We start from the raw sequence: 15699 nt of genomic DNA on the forward strand, positions 1-15699 counted from the left end.
CATATAATATATGACATAGAGGAGAAAAAGAAATAACCACATAGTGTTGAGCTGAGAAAATTTAGAAGTAAAGGGGAGAGACTATCATGCTGATAACGTGTTGTAAATCAAAGGGATTGAGGAGAGAATTTAGAAGCAGAAAATATAGGATATGTTCCTATGGCTTCAGTCTTATTCAATCTGTTCAATATTTTGATCTACATTACAAAATGAGAAGGAAGCCTTCTAATATAGGTAAAGGTCTTGGCTAGAAAAAGGAAAGCATCTGAAGGTGCAGGGAAATATTCCTACCGACATGTGAGCTTCACTTTCATCATTTTACAACATCCATGAAATTATAGAATAAGTGGTACTTGATAGTCAAGACCTACCCATGTCCTATGCCAATGAACAAAGGCAACCATAAAAAGTTTTTCTCACATTAGGGTGATGTTGCTTACACGGACATGGTCCAAATGCTGGTCAGGGTCATTAAGTGATGGGCCCTTTCAATTGAAACAATATTAGGTAAAACCTCATTTTCCACTTTTAGGTAAAACCTCATTTTCCACTTTTGAATCGAATGCCATGTAAGACTATAGTTGTCCATTTATTATAACTAAATTATAAACCATGCCACCAACCCCATATTTGCCGGACATTTAATATAATTTCAGTTTTTTTGTTTTCCCTTGTGAAATACTTCCCAAATTTTATCTAGTATTTTTTATATATTTATATTTGGTAAGTCTAGGCATGAGAAATGATTGTCTGGCACATGAGAAAGTAGGGGGGAAATGTAACCCTCCATTTTTCGGTTTCATTTTCCATTCCCACACGAAAGTTTGGGAAAACAGCCCAACATTAAATGCACATTTTTCATAACTATTTTGTCCACATTAACAATTTAGAATTACAATATATCATTAAATGCATTCTTTTCTTATTTGATTTCATATGGGTATAATTGGAAAATTAAACAAACTTTGTTTTACATTCCTACACTAACCAAATATGGAAAAGGAAATAAAGTGGTATTTTCCCGTTATTTTCCCAACATTATCAAACATGGGAAATGAATCTTCCAATTCCTATTGGGAAATAAATCTCCATTTCCCATCCTTTTGGAAATGACTTAGGAAATGATTTCCCATCAAATACTTTCCGTGAACCAAACGGGACCTCAAAGTTTTCAACTGTAGATGTGCATTTCACTCCCGCATTAATAACCCACCATCTCAATTCAAACATTAATGCAATTATAGGGAATGATTATCAATATTGATAAATATACACCCACGGTTCATGTATAAATTTGAGTCATGCTAGGGAGACCATTTTTAGAGACCAACTTGTGTACCATCTCTCTAATAGAGGTGGTGTCCACCAATATAATGGGTCTCACCCTCTATTAGAGAGATGATATACAAATTGGTCTCTAAAGATGGTCTCTCTAGCATTTTCTATAAAATTTCTACAATTTATCTACAATTTTTCACCATGTATTTAGTTATATACCCATTTTTAGCATTAATGATATAGATAAACCATACACCATTTAATTTCTATAAACAAACTCAAAAAATGACAGTTGGCCTTATTGGATTTAATTTTGATTATTAAATTACTTTTAAGCTATATTTAGTGTTCTAGATTTTTTTTACGAGGTTTTGGGGTTTGGCTTGTTTTAAGAAATCGATGGCAATTTTGTAATTTATATAAAGTTTGAAGCCTCTTTGTTATATTATAGATGAATTTTGGGTATGTTTCTAAAGTCGATTTCATGTAAATTTTTTTATTTATAATTTGGACCCCTATATTAGGTATAATAGTGAATCTCTCATAAAAATAATTGACCTATCTCTTTTTTATATACTATATGTACTTACAACTTTTCCACTCAAATAAAAATAATTTTTTATGTAGGTAAATTCTTATTCATATTCGATAATATGTAGATTTTTATTCATGAAAATTAATAAATACAGTAACAAGTAAATTATTATTCATAAAAATAAGGTTATGGATTGCAGGTAAGAAAAAACTAGTTTGAAGGAGAAAAGCCAAATTTACTATTTATTTATTTTGTGATAAAATGATGATAGTGTTCGACTTAATGGTGACGTGAAATAGTAAGATTCTTGAGTGAATGTGTAGTTTAAATTGATAGTTTGTGGAACATAAGCATTAATTACTTGCACAAAACTTAATCGTGAGGTAAAATAGTAGACTCTTATTTAAATGTGCAGTTAGTTTGACAAACATAAACATTAATTACTCACACAAACCTATTTCTATTTGCATAAGAGAGCTGCTACAAATTCCTCAATATTCTTATCAGAGCTTCCACCTTCATCTACAGCCTCCTTAGCCAATTCTCTCCATCTCATTGAATTCCTTTTAAACTCATTCCCCCTCTCTCCTTCCATGACTTGTGCTATGCATCTTTCTATTTCTTCTTTAGTGACAATTCCCATGTGATCAACCTTGACCCTCACTCCAACTTTCCATTCATCTTCCACAAACTTGGCATTTGTCAATTGGTCAGTCCACTGTGGCATTGCCACCATTGGGACCCCTAAGCTCAATGCCTCAAGTGTAGAGTTCCACCCACAATGTGTCATGAAACAACCAATGGCCCTGTGAGCCAAAACTTGCAATTGAGGGCACCAATTCACAACCAAACCTTTCTCTGATGTTTGCTCCTCAAAATTGCTTGGAAGCTTTTGAATTTCTGATTCTCTTACTACCCACAGGAAACTGGTTTTGCTCCTTTTTAGGCCCAGTGCTAGCTCCTCCATCTGCTTTTCTCCTAGATTAGCAATGCTTCCAAATGATACATACACAACTGTACATGCTTCCTTCGAATCTAGCCACTTGATGCAAGTGTCATTGTTGGGTTTGAAAAAGTTGATGCCATAGTCTCTGTCATCTTCCAACCTTTTGTCTAGGTACATTGATGGAAGGGTTGGCCCTATTGTCTTGATTGGCCATTTTGTTCTCATCCAACTCACCACCTAATGAAATTATAGGGTGTCACGTATACAACATTTAAATAAAATTGTTTGCATCGCATTTATAGACTATTTTTCACTAAATAGGTCTCACATTAATAAAATAAGTGGGCAATATCTGTCCTCAAATTCTATATGGCAATAGTTGCCAAAGGGGCATTTTCACTCAAGCTAACATGTACTGTAGGCTTACAACATTTTAAAAAAAGATCTAGCAACACAAGAAGAATGGTTGGTTTCTTTCAGTTTCCATGAGGTGAGAGATATCATATGGGCAGTATGTGTCCTCCAATTTCTAGGGCTGTTGCGAAGGGGCATTAGTTGTCCCTCAAGCTAACATGTGGTGTAGGGCTATAGCATAAAGATCTAGATAGGTAATAGTAGTAGTCCCCTTAATAGATCCTACTCTCTACCAATAATGCACAGAAAAAAAAAATTATTTACAGTATTGAGCAAAGCGCCGAGGCATCCATTGTTCACATAGGGGAAACCAATGGTTCATCTAGTTCAATTTAAAGAGTACTAAATGCTAAATGGGAATTGCAGCAAGCTTCAAGCTCCATATGTTATGTGAATTAGGCCAAAAGACAATTGTAATCCATGTAGTTAGTTTTGAATTTCCAATTTCGTCTCTATACTTAAAAAGAAAGGTGAAGTAACAATTCAAACTACATTATCAAAAATGTCTTTTGACCTAGATGAATTAGGTAAAAATTAAAGTTCTCACTTCTTATAATTTCCCAAACATCTTTAATCAGTCTTTTTGAAATGGTTACTTTAAGAGAAGTTGGTTATGTTGAAGAATATAAGTCCCACATTGAAAACTTGACTAAATAAAATACAACATATAATGAATCGATCTACTACTAATATTACCGAAACTTTTATGATAAAATCTCACGTTTACTGGGTTTTATAGATAGTTAAGTTTGGGACAATATTGATGTTGCTAGTAGCGGCTCTTCTCTAGGAAGACCATTGCAAAGATATGATTATAGCCGTATATATGATGAAGAAATGTTCGTGAATATATATAAGTACCTCTGGTTCCAAGCAATCAAAAGTGTTGCAGAAGATCCAATCAGCATCAGTGATATTTGAAAACCTGCCAATTACCATCTTAAACACAGATGGGTAGGACCCTGGATGATTGATCAAAGAGGGCAGATCATGAGGCTCAAGCAGAGGCAACCCAGGTAGCAAAACTCGATCCTCTTCTAGAGGGACCCTAAGCAACTTTTGCTGCACATTATAGTACACAGTTCCAACAGCACAAGCCTGAGTGAAAAATGAAGCCCCAGTAATGCCTAGCCCTTTGGCTATGTCTAGAGCCCATGTCAAGCTTGCGTCATAGACAAGGCAGCAAATTGGGTAGCCATTCCTCTCTTGCTTTGAAATCAGATCTGGTAAGTTTTGTGACAAGATGGTTAGGAGCCACTGCAGCATGCTCTCTAAATCAATCTTGCCTGCTTCTTCATATGTGGCATAAATTGGCTCAATATTTACCATACTCAACTGGGTTTCTATGGGATCATGAGTCTTAGAGGAGATGGTGACTAGTGTCACCCTTAAACCTTTGGATGCTAAGCGTTTTGAGAATTGGAGCATTGGGTTTATGTGGCCTGGGGCAGGAAGAGGAACCACAAGTATATGGGTTCCATTTGCCCTTTGTTTTGCTTTCTCCATTTTCGTTGTACACAGAACTCGATCTACCTGTATTTGTTAGTGTTTTTGTATTCTTGCTGGGTTATGAAATGTTGAAGAGAAGAAATAGAAGAATGAAGAAAGACAGAGTGATGAAATGCTCTTCTTCTCTCTTGCTGAAATTGCAGAGAGGATTGTATTTTTCTTCTATCAGAATGAGCACAAAAAGCATGTACTACATACCTGTTAACCTTAGCTGGATTCACACACAACAAAATGAATCTCAGCGCCACATCTAGCTATTCTGGGATCACTATACGTTTTCCATTTTGGAGCCTTACACCTACCATTCTAAGAGACTAATGCATTCACTATTATCATTCTAGGCTTATACTTATGTAATCAGCTCATTACTTACAGTTCTACATAAATAGATCTACTGTAAATTAAATTGGATGGCTCCCTTATTCCATTATTCAACAATGAAAGAAACATTTCCTGAGTGGTACATTTTTCTTTTCATAGGTCAAACTTTTTAGCCCACGTGAAAAGTGAAGAGACATCACTAGCAGATAACCCCAAAAAAAATAAAATTGCTTCATAGTCACAAATAGTCTTTCAGATTTACAAAATGATCACGGATTGTTCTTTATATTTTTTTTGTGACACTAATAGTCCTTTGGTTATCATCTATTCATTTCCTTTCAATAGGTTTCTGTCAAAACTAACGGTAAAAAAGTCACGTGTCCGCTTTTTGAAATGATGATTTTGTCATTCCACTCAACCCTCAGAACCCAACCCAACCTTCGACTAAACCCAAGCCCAACCCTCAGAACCCTTTCCCGCTATTTCGTCCTCGGTCTCTCTCTCTCTCTCTCTATTTGGGGTTTCCAATTGGGCAATTAGGGTTTTTTGGGTATTTGATTCATGAAGCTGACTGCAAAAGGAATATCTAAGTTCGTAAAGCCAAATACGCATTATTCTTCTTACAAAAGTGAGTAGAAGGATGAGTCCGAAGAGTTGTTTCGAATAGAGGGGAAACAGCCAAAGTATACAGGTTAGTTTTTTAATCTTTGTCTACAAATGTGGTGGTTTTGTTTTGTGAAACATCAAACATGTGGTTGTATTTTGATTGTGTAATATCTTTTTACTTTTTTTTAATTGTCAGTGAAATCTTTATGCTTTTCAGTTTAGCTTTATATTTGTTGTGGACCATGTTTGTTTTATTTGGTTTGAGAATTATTCAAATATGTCGTGTACGACTTACTTTGTTTAATAGTATTATTTTTACTTAATTGTTAGTTCTGTTTTTTACCTTAATTTTTTTTTTAGGTCTGTGATGTTGATATAAAAAAGACAATTAAGTTAAAAAGAAGGATTTTAGCATTAATTAATTTCAAAAAGGGTTGTGAGGGTTGGTTGGGTTGTGATGGTTGAGTGGAATGACAAGATTATTATTTTAAAAAGCAGTTACGTGACTACAAGTGACTTTTTTAACATCAGTTTTGATGGAAATTAATTGGAATGACCATTTTTATGGGTAGAGGATAACCTGAAGGACTATTAGTGTCACAAAAAACCTTAAAAGACGATTCGTGATAATTTTGTAAACCTAAAGGACCATTTGTGATTTAAAAAAAAACCTTTTGAAAATATATGACAACCGGCTGAGAAAATTTATTATTATTAATTCTAACCATGTTTTTGTTAACTATCAAAACTTTATCTAGAATTTTATGTAGATGTCATCTACTTTGCTAAACAAATTATAAAGATGCTATGGAAATTTAAACTAAATCATGAGTATCTCTCCAAAGGGCATCCTCATTTTTAGCTAGAAAGTCATTTTACTCACTTTTGAAGGTACAACTCTAAGCTCTCTATTTCAAGTAATCACAATTTTTTTTCTTCTATCAATTCTTCTCTCTCCACAAAATCCAAATTTTTTTGTTTGTGGATGCATTCTCATGCTTTCTTTCATTCTGTGGAACATATTGACGGAAAGGTGCTTTAAAAATTATAAATAAATAAAAAAAGCATTTGTAGAGAAATAGTAGAATTTATTTCAGAAGGATTGGAGGTACTTCACTGGTATAAAAGTTCACATGTATAGCTGCATAATTATATTGACCAAACACATCAGAGGGAATTGACTATTAGTTTGAAGTCCTCAAAGCTAACAGCCCCATCTCCATCTATATCAATTGAAGCAATAATCCCCTGACAGTCTTCAAGAGACAACTCATAACCCAAATCATCCCCCACAACCTCATAAAGCTCCTCAGCAGTCACAACCTCGTCCCCATCAACATCCAAGGCTTCAAAAGCATTCTTGAGGACATTTTCAAGCCCCCCAAATTCCAAGTTCTTTGTGTTCATGCCCAAGAACTCCTCTATGCTCAGAAACCCATCTCTGTTTGTGTCCCCTTGCTGCATCATTGCCCTCACATCTTGCTCACTTGCCTGATACCCAAGTGACCCCAAAATCCCTCCAAGCTCTGCAGCATTGATCTTCCCATCATTGTCTGCATCAAAGGCTTTGAATGCTTCTACCAGGCCTAGGACTTGGCTCAGTGTCTCAGTTTCTGCAGAGAGAGAGCTTATCTGAGCCATGGAATTAGGTCTATGATCAAGTTGGTGTGTGTGAATTGTATTTAGATTGTTGAAATTTTTATTGGCACATCCCCAACTATATATAAATGCTGCAAAAAGGGATTCCTATGATTTTTATTGGGGTTTTGATAAAAAGTTGGAAAGGAACAAAAGGTGATTCTTATGCTTGTGAATTATTTTAGTGCTATCACATTTTTTTTTTCTGGGATAAGATTATTCTGGCTGATTGTGACACAAAATATTTGCTGGTGTTAACTTGATTTCCATAATTCTGAGCTAATTGTTCAATAGTGTACCTCAGTAATTTTGATTCTAGAAGAGTTTAAAAAATTATAGGGTGTGAGAATCTATGATTCACATTTGCATAAATTCCAGCCCCTGTAATGTAACTTGAGTGCTCATGGAATTGTTTTCCACAAGTTGCTCTGTTTGATTCTGTCTAGAAAGTGATGTCCACTAACCCCCTTTGATTGTCACAAAAACAAAACAAAAAAAACTATATAAATGTTCTTTGCATAAGACAATATAACCCATCAAACCGACCTGATCGGGTTAGATTTATCCTTATTACTTCCAAGCATTGGGCTGGGTATCATCAAAGTTTCGAGACTATGTAGTTGGTTTGCAAGTCATGATGAAGTCAAGGTTTCTTCCATCGTTCTACTGTGATCCAGTAGGATATACAAAAATGAGAATTTCTTACTTTAGACACAACACAAGAAATGTAAACAATGGACCAACTATTATTACTCTAATCGTAATTTTCTTTTCAATATTGAAAGAAGTTCTATGATCAAAATCCTTCTCCCCCATAAATAAAATAAAATGTTCTTACAAATATACCTACTTATTATTCCTTATTAATATTGGAAGAGACTCAAGATTCGAATAGTAATCTGAATCGAGTATAGTAAACAAATACTTGACTTTGGCCTTCTCTAAAATGCTTTTTTTTTTGCTGCCTATCAAAAGAACATACCTGATCGGATTCATACAAAATATGCAAACCAACAATGTACTTTGGTCCAAAAATTATGTCACAAAGAAACCAGATATAATATAAAAAGGCAGCAACACAAACAACAATGCATGCATGCAGAGATCACTGCAAATCTAGAACAACACTTACGTAAGAAACGGTGACGTACACAAAACAATCGTCATAGATGGCTATCAAATCTCAATATGATTCTTTAATTCTCGAAGCTTATTATTGAAATTAGGGCTTCTGCAAGTACATGCCAAACTTTCCAATACTCTCTTGAAACTTGGAACGAAAGAAACAGCAAACCAAGAAATTACAGGACGGCATGTCGTTTCACACATGAATTGAAAAAAGACGGATACATGCACGTCATTCACTGAGGTATATATTTTGAACACAAATATAATATATAGAATAGATGCTATAAATCAATCAATTGCCCAAATTATTGTACTACAACAACGTCATCTTAGATGTGGCTAAAAATATAAAAAATTAATCAATCAATTGTGTTTAACACCATTCGTTTATTCTAATTTAGTCTTCTTGATCATTATTTGATTTTGTTGAGAGCATCTCACACCGAATGATATAAAAGTTTTGTCTCACTCGTTAAAAGATCTCAAACTTGTTCAATCATTACCAATTAATTTTGAATTAGTTTTGGGTTTGATTTTCGGGTCTAATTGATGTAGGTAAAAATATATAATTTTTCTTATTAGAGAAAGACTGCTTAGACTTTTTTAGTTAAAACTTCTCTTTCTATCCTTGTAATCTAGTTCTTGCAAGTACATGACAAATCTATTTTCATATTTACAAGTGGTTTATATATATATATATATATATATATATATATATATATATATGATAGGATTTCATCATTTTGATCGAGCCATCGATTGCCATCCAATGTCTTTGGAGGCGTTTCAAAGTTTTACTATAATATTATATTTACATAGTGTAGTGGGAAACCCCACCAACAAACACAGCACAACGACCAAATATTTAATTGGTTACACCTAATTATTTATTATGTCTAGTTGATTAAGAATGACATGTGTTTTTTCTATTTTATTATTACTTGAGAGAGACAAAAACGGCTCAAGCCAAATTGCCCACAAGCCTAATCTCACAGCTGGTTACACAAAAATGACTAATTCTCTATTTATATTTATATTATATTAAAATAGAAGAATTTTGTCGCTTATGCAAGAACTAGGAATTGTTTAGCGTTTGGAGAGCAAGGTTCATGCATGGATAAATGAAGAAACTAAACTTCATCACTCAACCTCCTCAGGTGGGAAACATGACAACTACAACATATATATTATACAATATATGCAAGAAGATTCTCTTAGCTGTTTTTTCCATCATAAACAAATGGCATGCAAAATACATGTTGGGTGGATGTGGAAACTAGGTTAGCTGACCTTTCAACTTACCAAAGAAGAAAATATACAAAGGGTACCCAACTCATTGTGTTAATGTGTGGATGATTACTAATCATAGATGCATTGTGAATTAGTTCAATAAATTTACGGTTAACAATTAATTATACGCAACCAGTTGTATCACTCGTCTTAAAATAAACTCATCCGCGTAAACATACCACATATAGCTGCTTGTTATATTATATAGAGCAAGGGAAGCCAAAGACTTGGCTACAAAACTATATATAGAATGGCCTTGACATATTTCTCAACACGAGAAATACCAAAAGAAAAGTCCCCCTGTTTTTTCCAAAGTGGGAAAAATAGAAGGAAAATAATACAAAAATTTGAACAGATACACATAATTGAGGAGGAACAGTGATATAAATATGTACACATATAAAGTTAAACCACTACAAATACCCTTCAAAACACCAGCAACGAATCTGTGGTATCATAGTTCATCTTCAACAAATTGGGCTGCACAGCAAACTTGATCATCGGTGGGGGCCCACATGCCAATGCAAGAGAACCGTCCGATCCATCTGGAAGGTGCTCCCTCATTATAGTATCGGTGATGAAGCCCACGCTGTATTCCCACCCTTCCCTGCCATTCTCCACCACATACCAAACCTTGAACCTCTCATACTTCTTAGCCCAAGCATCAAGCTCTTCCCTCAGCAAAATGTCGTCTTCTGTACGGTTCGCATAGACCACATACATTTCAGTCTCGTCTTCTGGGTCCTTCAATATGGCTTGAGCCACTTGGTAAATGGGCGTGATCCCGGTCCCACCTGCCAGCATGGCAAGCTTCTTTGCAAACTTGGGCTTGCCGTTGACCAAAAAGTGACCACGGCCAGTGTACTCTATGTGCCCCAATGGACCCTTTATGTCTATGGCTGCACCTATTGGCAGAGAGTCCAAGTGCTGTGACATGAGCCCCCCATCGGGGAATTTAGGGTGAACATTTTTGAAGTAAATCTTGACCACCAAATCAAAGTAGCCAACTTCATCAATTGAGCTACTTGGTGTGTAAGCCCGCATGCAAAGCTTGCCCTCAATTGTGGCACACACAAAAATGTGCTTGCCTACTGGCAATCCCAGAACTTGGTCTTCTAAAGGCAACGCAAACCTGAAGAGCCTCACGTCATGAGAAATGGATGTCTTGGCCACGAGCTTGCATGGGATCTTCTCACGTGGAGTAAGCGCGACGCTTCTAACCGGCGTGATTTCTTTGATCGGGGCTAATGGGGTTACGAGAAATGAAATATCTTCTGATGATGTTCTATGTGGCCCATGCACAGATATGTTAGGGGAATTGGATGTGGAGTCGGGAGCGTAATTTGTGGTTACCAACTCGCCTATTCTATAGTCCTCAAGCATTTTCTTGGCCTTGTCCGAGTGGATGGCATCAAACTCTTCGGTGCAATCTGTGCCGGCGTTGATGAGGATGCTGTCAGCGCCACCAGGATGGTCATTGAGGAAGCGAGTGCAGTCATAGATGTGGCCTTGAATGATGATCCAGGCGGACTGAGGAGAGTTATGCTTCTCGACTTCGGACAGTGAGTAGGTTTTGGATGAAGTGGTGTTCATGAAAGGTGTGGAGACACTCTTCTTGAGGGTTGTGTTGGATTCATAATCCAAGTGTTTTTCTTTGGCCATCCAACCGCCTGATTGGTTTCCAGGTTGAGTTGGGTGCTCGAACACGATCCCAATCTCTCCTTTGTGTCGCTTACACACATTGCTTCTAACTCGAAACCAACAATTGTTCATCATTCCCTGGAAAAAGAAAAGAAAAAAAATCATAAGCACATATCAATTAGTCCCTAAAACTATTTGTACTATAGTTATTGATTAGAAGAAAAAAATCACATCTCTATAAATAAATAAAACATAATTAATAAATATGATACATGTAACGTTACTCGATAAAAAAATGCAGTTATAATCGATCAACAAGTTATAAACTGATTTTAAAGAATTCATATAATCTCAATCAAATTGGCCAATAATGGTGGAGCAGTTCCAGCTCCCATATTTTATTGTGGTTATCAGTTGCAGTCATGAGAACTTTAGAATATTCAACTCCTAGACTCTTTGTCCACCTCTCAATGAGGCACCGGTGCAAACAAAGACCAAATATAATAACAAAAAAAACCAGACAACCCACACAACACTAGAGAGAAGTGCGTGCACGGTCCAAAATATTCTTTATACGAACAACAGCAGGGATCCAAGGTTGTGGGCTTCCAAGGCTCAAGGGTCCAAGGTTTGAAGCACAAATTCAATGGCCCACATGGCATCACATTACTGGCCTAAATTCCAAATCATGGTATAGGCAGATAGTGACAGTTTGATTTGACCACACCAAATAGCCATGCCCAACTTGGCCTACCAAATTTATTATTAAGTTGGAATATGTAGATTAAGTTAGTTGATTAAGTAAGTTCACATTCGGTTTTGATTTCTCTTTATGTATATTAATTTAGAATATTACTTTGTTAAAAAAGTAAACTGTATAAATTGAAGAAAAAGAAAAAAAGGTCTTTTACCATGACATTCCAAATGAGTTTCTCAGGCTGGGTGTTTTGGGTCTCGTCCCAAGCCCTCACTGCAATCTCTTTAGCTACAAGCAGGCTGAGGACCTCCACCTCCAGTGACCAAAAGCACCAGCACCAGTACTTTCCATACTTGTTTGGTTTTTCCTGGTGGTCTAGTGTGCACACCTGCCACGTGTCCCCTCCGTCCATTGTCACCTCTACTCGTGTCACTTTCTTCCCGCCCCCTGTAAAACACACTCAGTTACGAAAAGTGGAAACACTCTCTTTTTTCCCTTTTTTATTTTTGAAAAAAATAAAAAGTTATGACGTTTCAATAATTCTAATATACAAGTAGTTCCAAAACACTTGATAAATACCTGCTTTGACAAAACCAACGTTTATTTTTGAATTTTTTATAAATTATTTTCACAAATAAGTCAAACTGTAATTTATATAAAGTAAAAATGAAGCAAATACGTTAATGAGGTTTTGGATGCACCCAAGTCAACTATATTTATCAAATATGTAACGTGTTTCATTCATCTCCGTGTAAGATTCTCTACCTTTGACACCCACACAAAAAACCAAAAAAAAAAAAAAACCCCTAAACGAAAAAATAAACATAAATGCCTGCAGTTCCAATAATATAAACACAAATTATGTACCCGAAAAATAAAAGAAAAGCAAACCCTTCTCACCTGAGTACGCGTAGCCTTTCATGGTATACGGCCTCTGACTGGTCCACGAGTTTATAGGCAGAATCTCCTCATGACACGGCGTCGTTATGACGGAGTTTATATTCAGCTCGTTAATTATATACTCCGGCTTGTACCACCACGCTGCACACAAACCCACAGTAACAAACATCAGCTCCGGTGAAAAGTTAAAAAAACACACACATATCAACACGGACCAATCAAAACGCTTAAATTGAATTAAGGCACAGATAACGTGTTCGATAAAAACCGTTACCTTCAGCGTTAGCAAGCTCCGCATTGACATGCGACGGCAGCACCCTGTTGTCCTTATAATGATAATAATTATCCGATTCCCGCGTCGTTACGACGATGCGTTTCAGCCACTTCACCATCCGGCCTCCGATGAACCCGGGTATGATGACCCGAACCGGAAACCCGTGATCCGGCATCAGCTGCTCGCCGTTCTGCATGTACGCCAGAATTATATCCCTCGACGGGTCCATCGCCACCTCTTTCTTCACGCTCGTGCCGTACTTGCTGCCGCCGCCACCTGGCAGGTCCTCGGCTCCCTCGAAGCACACGTTGAGGGCCCCGCTCTTGCGCCCGTAGATCCCGCACCGCTTGAGCACGTCGCAAAGCGGCACGCCGCGCCACACGGAGTTGGAGACTCCGGCGGGGCCCCAGTTGAAGCCGATGGTCTGCTTCACCATGTTCTGCTCCTTCCGGCGGTTTCCCGCGCAGACCAGGGTCACGGGGAACTCACGTGACTTGAACTCGCGGACGAGCTGCTCCATGGTGAACCGGGCTGGGCGGCGGACCAGGCCGGTGACCTCCACGGTCCAGTCCTGCCACGTGCCCTTGGGGACCACGCCGTGGTTGCGGACGTAGTGGAGCGGCACCGGTGTGATGAAGCCGTGGTGCATGAGGCGGGCCAAAGGGGCTTCGCAGTTGAAGGGGTGTTTTCCGGTGAGGCGGACCATGGATGGGTTTCGGTGCACCCAGCTGTCCGACGTGGCCTCATCTCTGGGGTCCAAGATCGACGGCTCTAGTTCGCTGTTGCCCTTGCGGATTAAATCCCCGTACTCGCCGCCGGGGATGTCATTTTCGTCATCGTCGTCGGAAGAAGAAAAGTAAGAAGCCTCATCGTTTTCGACGAAGTTTGCCGTGGTTTTCGGGCGAGTGAGATCCGAGAAGTTGAAGGAGCGGACGACGCCGTTTATGGGGGCGTCGAGACGGGTGAATTGGCGGTTCTGGACGGAGGCCGTCATGACGAACTGTCGTGTGCGTCGTGCGTCGTGCACTCTTTTTTGGTGTCGTGCAGTGTGAGAGTGAGAAAGATAAAAGGGCCGATCAGAATCTTTTTCTCTTTTGGGTTCTGTGCTTTTTCTTTTTCTGTGGGATTTATTTTCCGAGGAAAAAGAGTGAGAGAGGAGGGAGTTTATATAGGCGTTTGATGGCGGAGGGACAGTGGACACGTATGACGCTAGGACGGGTGGGGCCCTGAACGAGAGGAGCCAGTTGGACTGGGTTGAGGACGGGGAAGGAGGTGTCGGCGCGAGTTGGCTGCTGCTGTGGCTGAGGTTAATGGCTGGAGCCAGCCATGTCGAGAGCCACAGGTACATAATTCGGTCTCCTGCCGCCAATAAAAAATAATTTATAAAAAACAAAAATAAAAATTGAAGAGGTTTGTTCGGATAATGGCACCAAAAATTCAATCTGATTAGGTGGGCGTATGCACTCATTACTCATAGATTTGTAGGGAGATGTTTTTTGGTTTTTTGTTTTTTAATTTGATGAATTTAAATTCATTGCAACACTGCCTAGATGCTACGTTCCCCAGTCGACACAATTCCATTCATTAAATGGAATGAAGTCTTTTTCTTGGAATTGATAGGAAACATGGTTCTCTTGTGTGGTTTGATGTTTGTATCATGCTTATTTAATTCATTTTCCATCTAATTTTTAAATGCTAAAAATACTAAAATCTACCAAGTGTTCAACCCTTAAATTTAAAACGGCATCGTTTCGTAAAATATAAGTAGAGGGAAAATTGCAAGCTGTTTATATATTTGTGGTTGGAAGAGGGTGGACAGTCTTGCGGTAGTCGTTTTTGTAGGAAATGTCTCGAAAAAACCTCGATGGTTTGAAATTTTTTTTCTTGTTATTTTTCGTATTAAAACTTCACAAATCTCGCAAATCAATTAGCTAGTGAAAAACCCATCTAGTTTTATTTTTCTGCAAAATGGATGCTTTGGTTTTCCTTGCATAATTTAATTTTGTTTTGTTTTCGGGCTATGTCCCTTAATGTAATGCCCTTTTTTATTTTATTTTTTTAAACAGCATGTTTGAGAAAGCTTGTGAATGATACAATAAGCTTGGAGCTCAAGTTAAGAGTATTTATTCTTGCATCTAAAATTGTATGTTCGATTCTTCCCACTCCTTGTATCAAAAAAAAAATAAAAAAAAATTGAATGATCACATGTTGGTCTAGTAAGTCGTACCCGTACGTCCTTGAAGAGATGAGGAAGCTTATCAAGGAAGCTCATAGACTGGAAGGGGGCAGTAGATAGCAGGGAGGAAGAGAGGAAGGGGACCATATATGTAATGTGTGGTCAACATCTATTTATTTTTGTACGTATGTATCTATATCATGTAATAATTAACTTCCTTTGAAGATAGAATATAATTATTTTCACTTAAAACCAATGTCAAAAACCCATAAATGCAATAATATGGAGGCCTAAAGGGGTGGTGGTGGGGGGCTTCCTCTCTCACTATGTCCTCAGTTGCCCTAGG

General features: G+C 37.6%; 3 protein-coding genes across 3 annotated transcripts; all 3 read right to left on the reverse strand.

The window, feature by feature from the left end:
- Window positions 1-2192: 2192 nt before the first annotated feature.
- On the reverse strand, window positions 2193-5017 carry LOC117613190 (UDP-glycosyltransferase 74E2-like). The gene is made up of 2 exons (XM_034341831.1): window positions 4035-5017; window positions 2193-2996 (listed from the first exon to the last, which is right to left on the reverse strand). The coding sequence occupies exons 1-2, from the start codon at window positions 4677-4679 to the stop codon at window positions 2274-2276; spliced, it is 1368 nt and encodes a 455-aa protein (XP_034197722.1). The 5' UTR covers window positions 4680-5017; the 3' UTR covers window positions 2193-2273.
- A 1659-nt stretch (window positions 5018-6676) lies between these two features.
- LOC117615496 (probable calcium-binding protein CML29) lies at window positions 6677-7311 on the reverse strand. The gene has a single exon (XM_034344589.1). It carries the CDS (start codon window positions 7248-7250, stop codon window positions 6777-6779), a length of 474 nt encoding a protein of 157 aa, XP_034200480.1. The 5' UTR covers window positions 7251-7311; the 3' UTR covers window positions 6677-6776.
- A 2517-nt stretch (window positions 7312-9828) lies between these two features.
- Window positions 9829-14305, reverse strand: LOC117637123 (nitrate reductase [NADH]). Its single transcript, XM_034371927.1, has 4 exons — window positions 13178-14305; window positions 12904-13044; window positions 12218-12450; window positions 9829-11444 (listed from the first exon to the last, which is right to left on the reverse strand). Exons 1-4 carry the CDS (start codon window positions 14169-14171, stop codon window positions 10092-10094), a joined length of 2721 nt encoding a protein of 906 aa, XP_034227818.1. The 5' UTR covers window positions 14172-14305; the 3' UTR covers window positions 9829-10091.
- Window positions 14306-15699: the final 1394 nt, after the last annotated feature.

The sequence above is a fragment of the Prunus dulcis genome, chromosome 1, assembly GCF_902201215.1.
Source record: "Prunus dulcis chromosome 1, ALMONDv2, whole genome shotgun sequence".
NCBI classification, from domain to species: domain Eukaryota; kingdom Viridiplantae; phylum Streptophyta; class Magnoliopsida; order Rosales; family Rosaceae; genus Prunus; species Prunus dulcis.

Bases quoted from the DNA above. Each gene is read 5' to 3' on its own strand.
- LOC117613190 (XM_034341831.1), bottom strand. From the start codon at position 4,679: ATGGAGAAAGCAAAACAAAGGGCAAATGGAACCCATATACTTGTGGTT. The intron at 2,997-4,034 runs GTACTTATATAT...TAATTTCATTAG, and splicing joins TTGATTGCTTGGAACCAGAG to GTGGTGAGTTGGATGAGAAC.
- LOC117615496 (XM_034344589.1), bottom strand. From the start codon at position 7,250: ATGGCTCAGATAAGCTCTCTCTCTGCAGAAACTGAGACACTGAGCCAA.
- LOC117637123 (XM_034371927.1), bottom strand. From the start codon at position 14,171: ATGACGGCCTCCGTCCAGAACCGCCAATTCACCCGTCTCGACGCCCCC. The intron at 13,045-13,177 runs GTAACGGTTTTT...GTTTGTGTGCAG, and splicing joins GGAGCTTGCTAACGCTGAAG to CGTGGTGGTACAAGCCGGAG. The intron at 11,445-12,217 runs GTAAAAGACCTT...TTCTTTTTCCAG, and splicing joins AACTCATTTGGAATGTCATG to GGAATGATGAACAATTGTTG.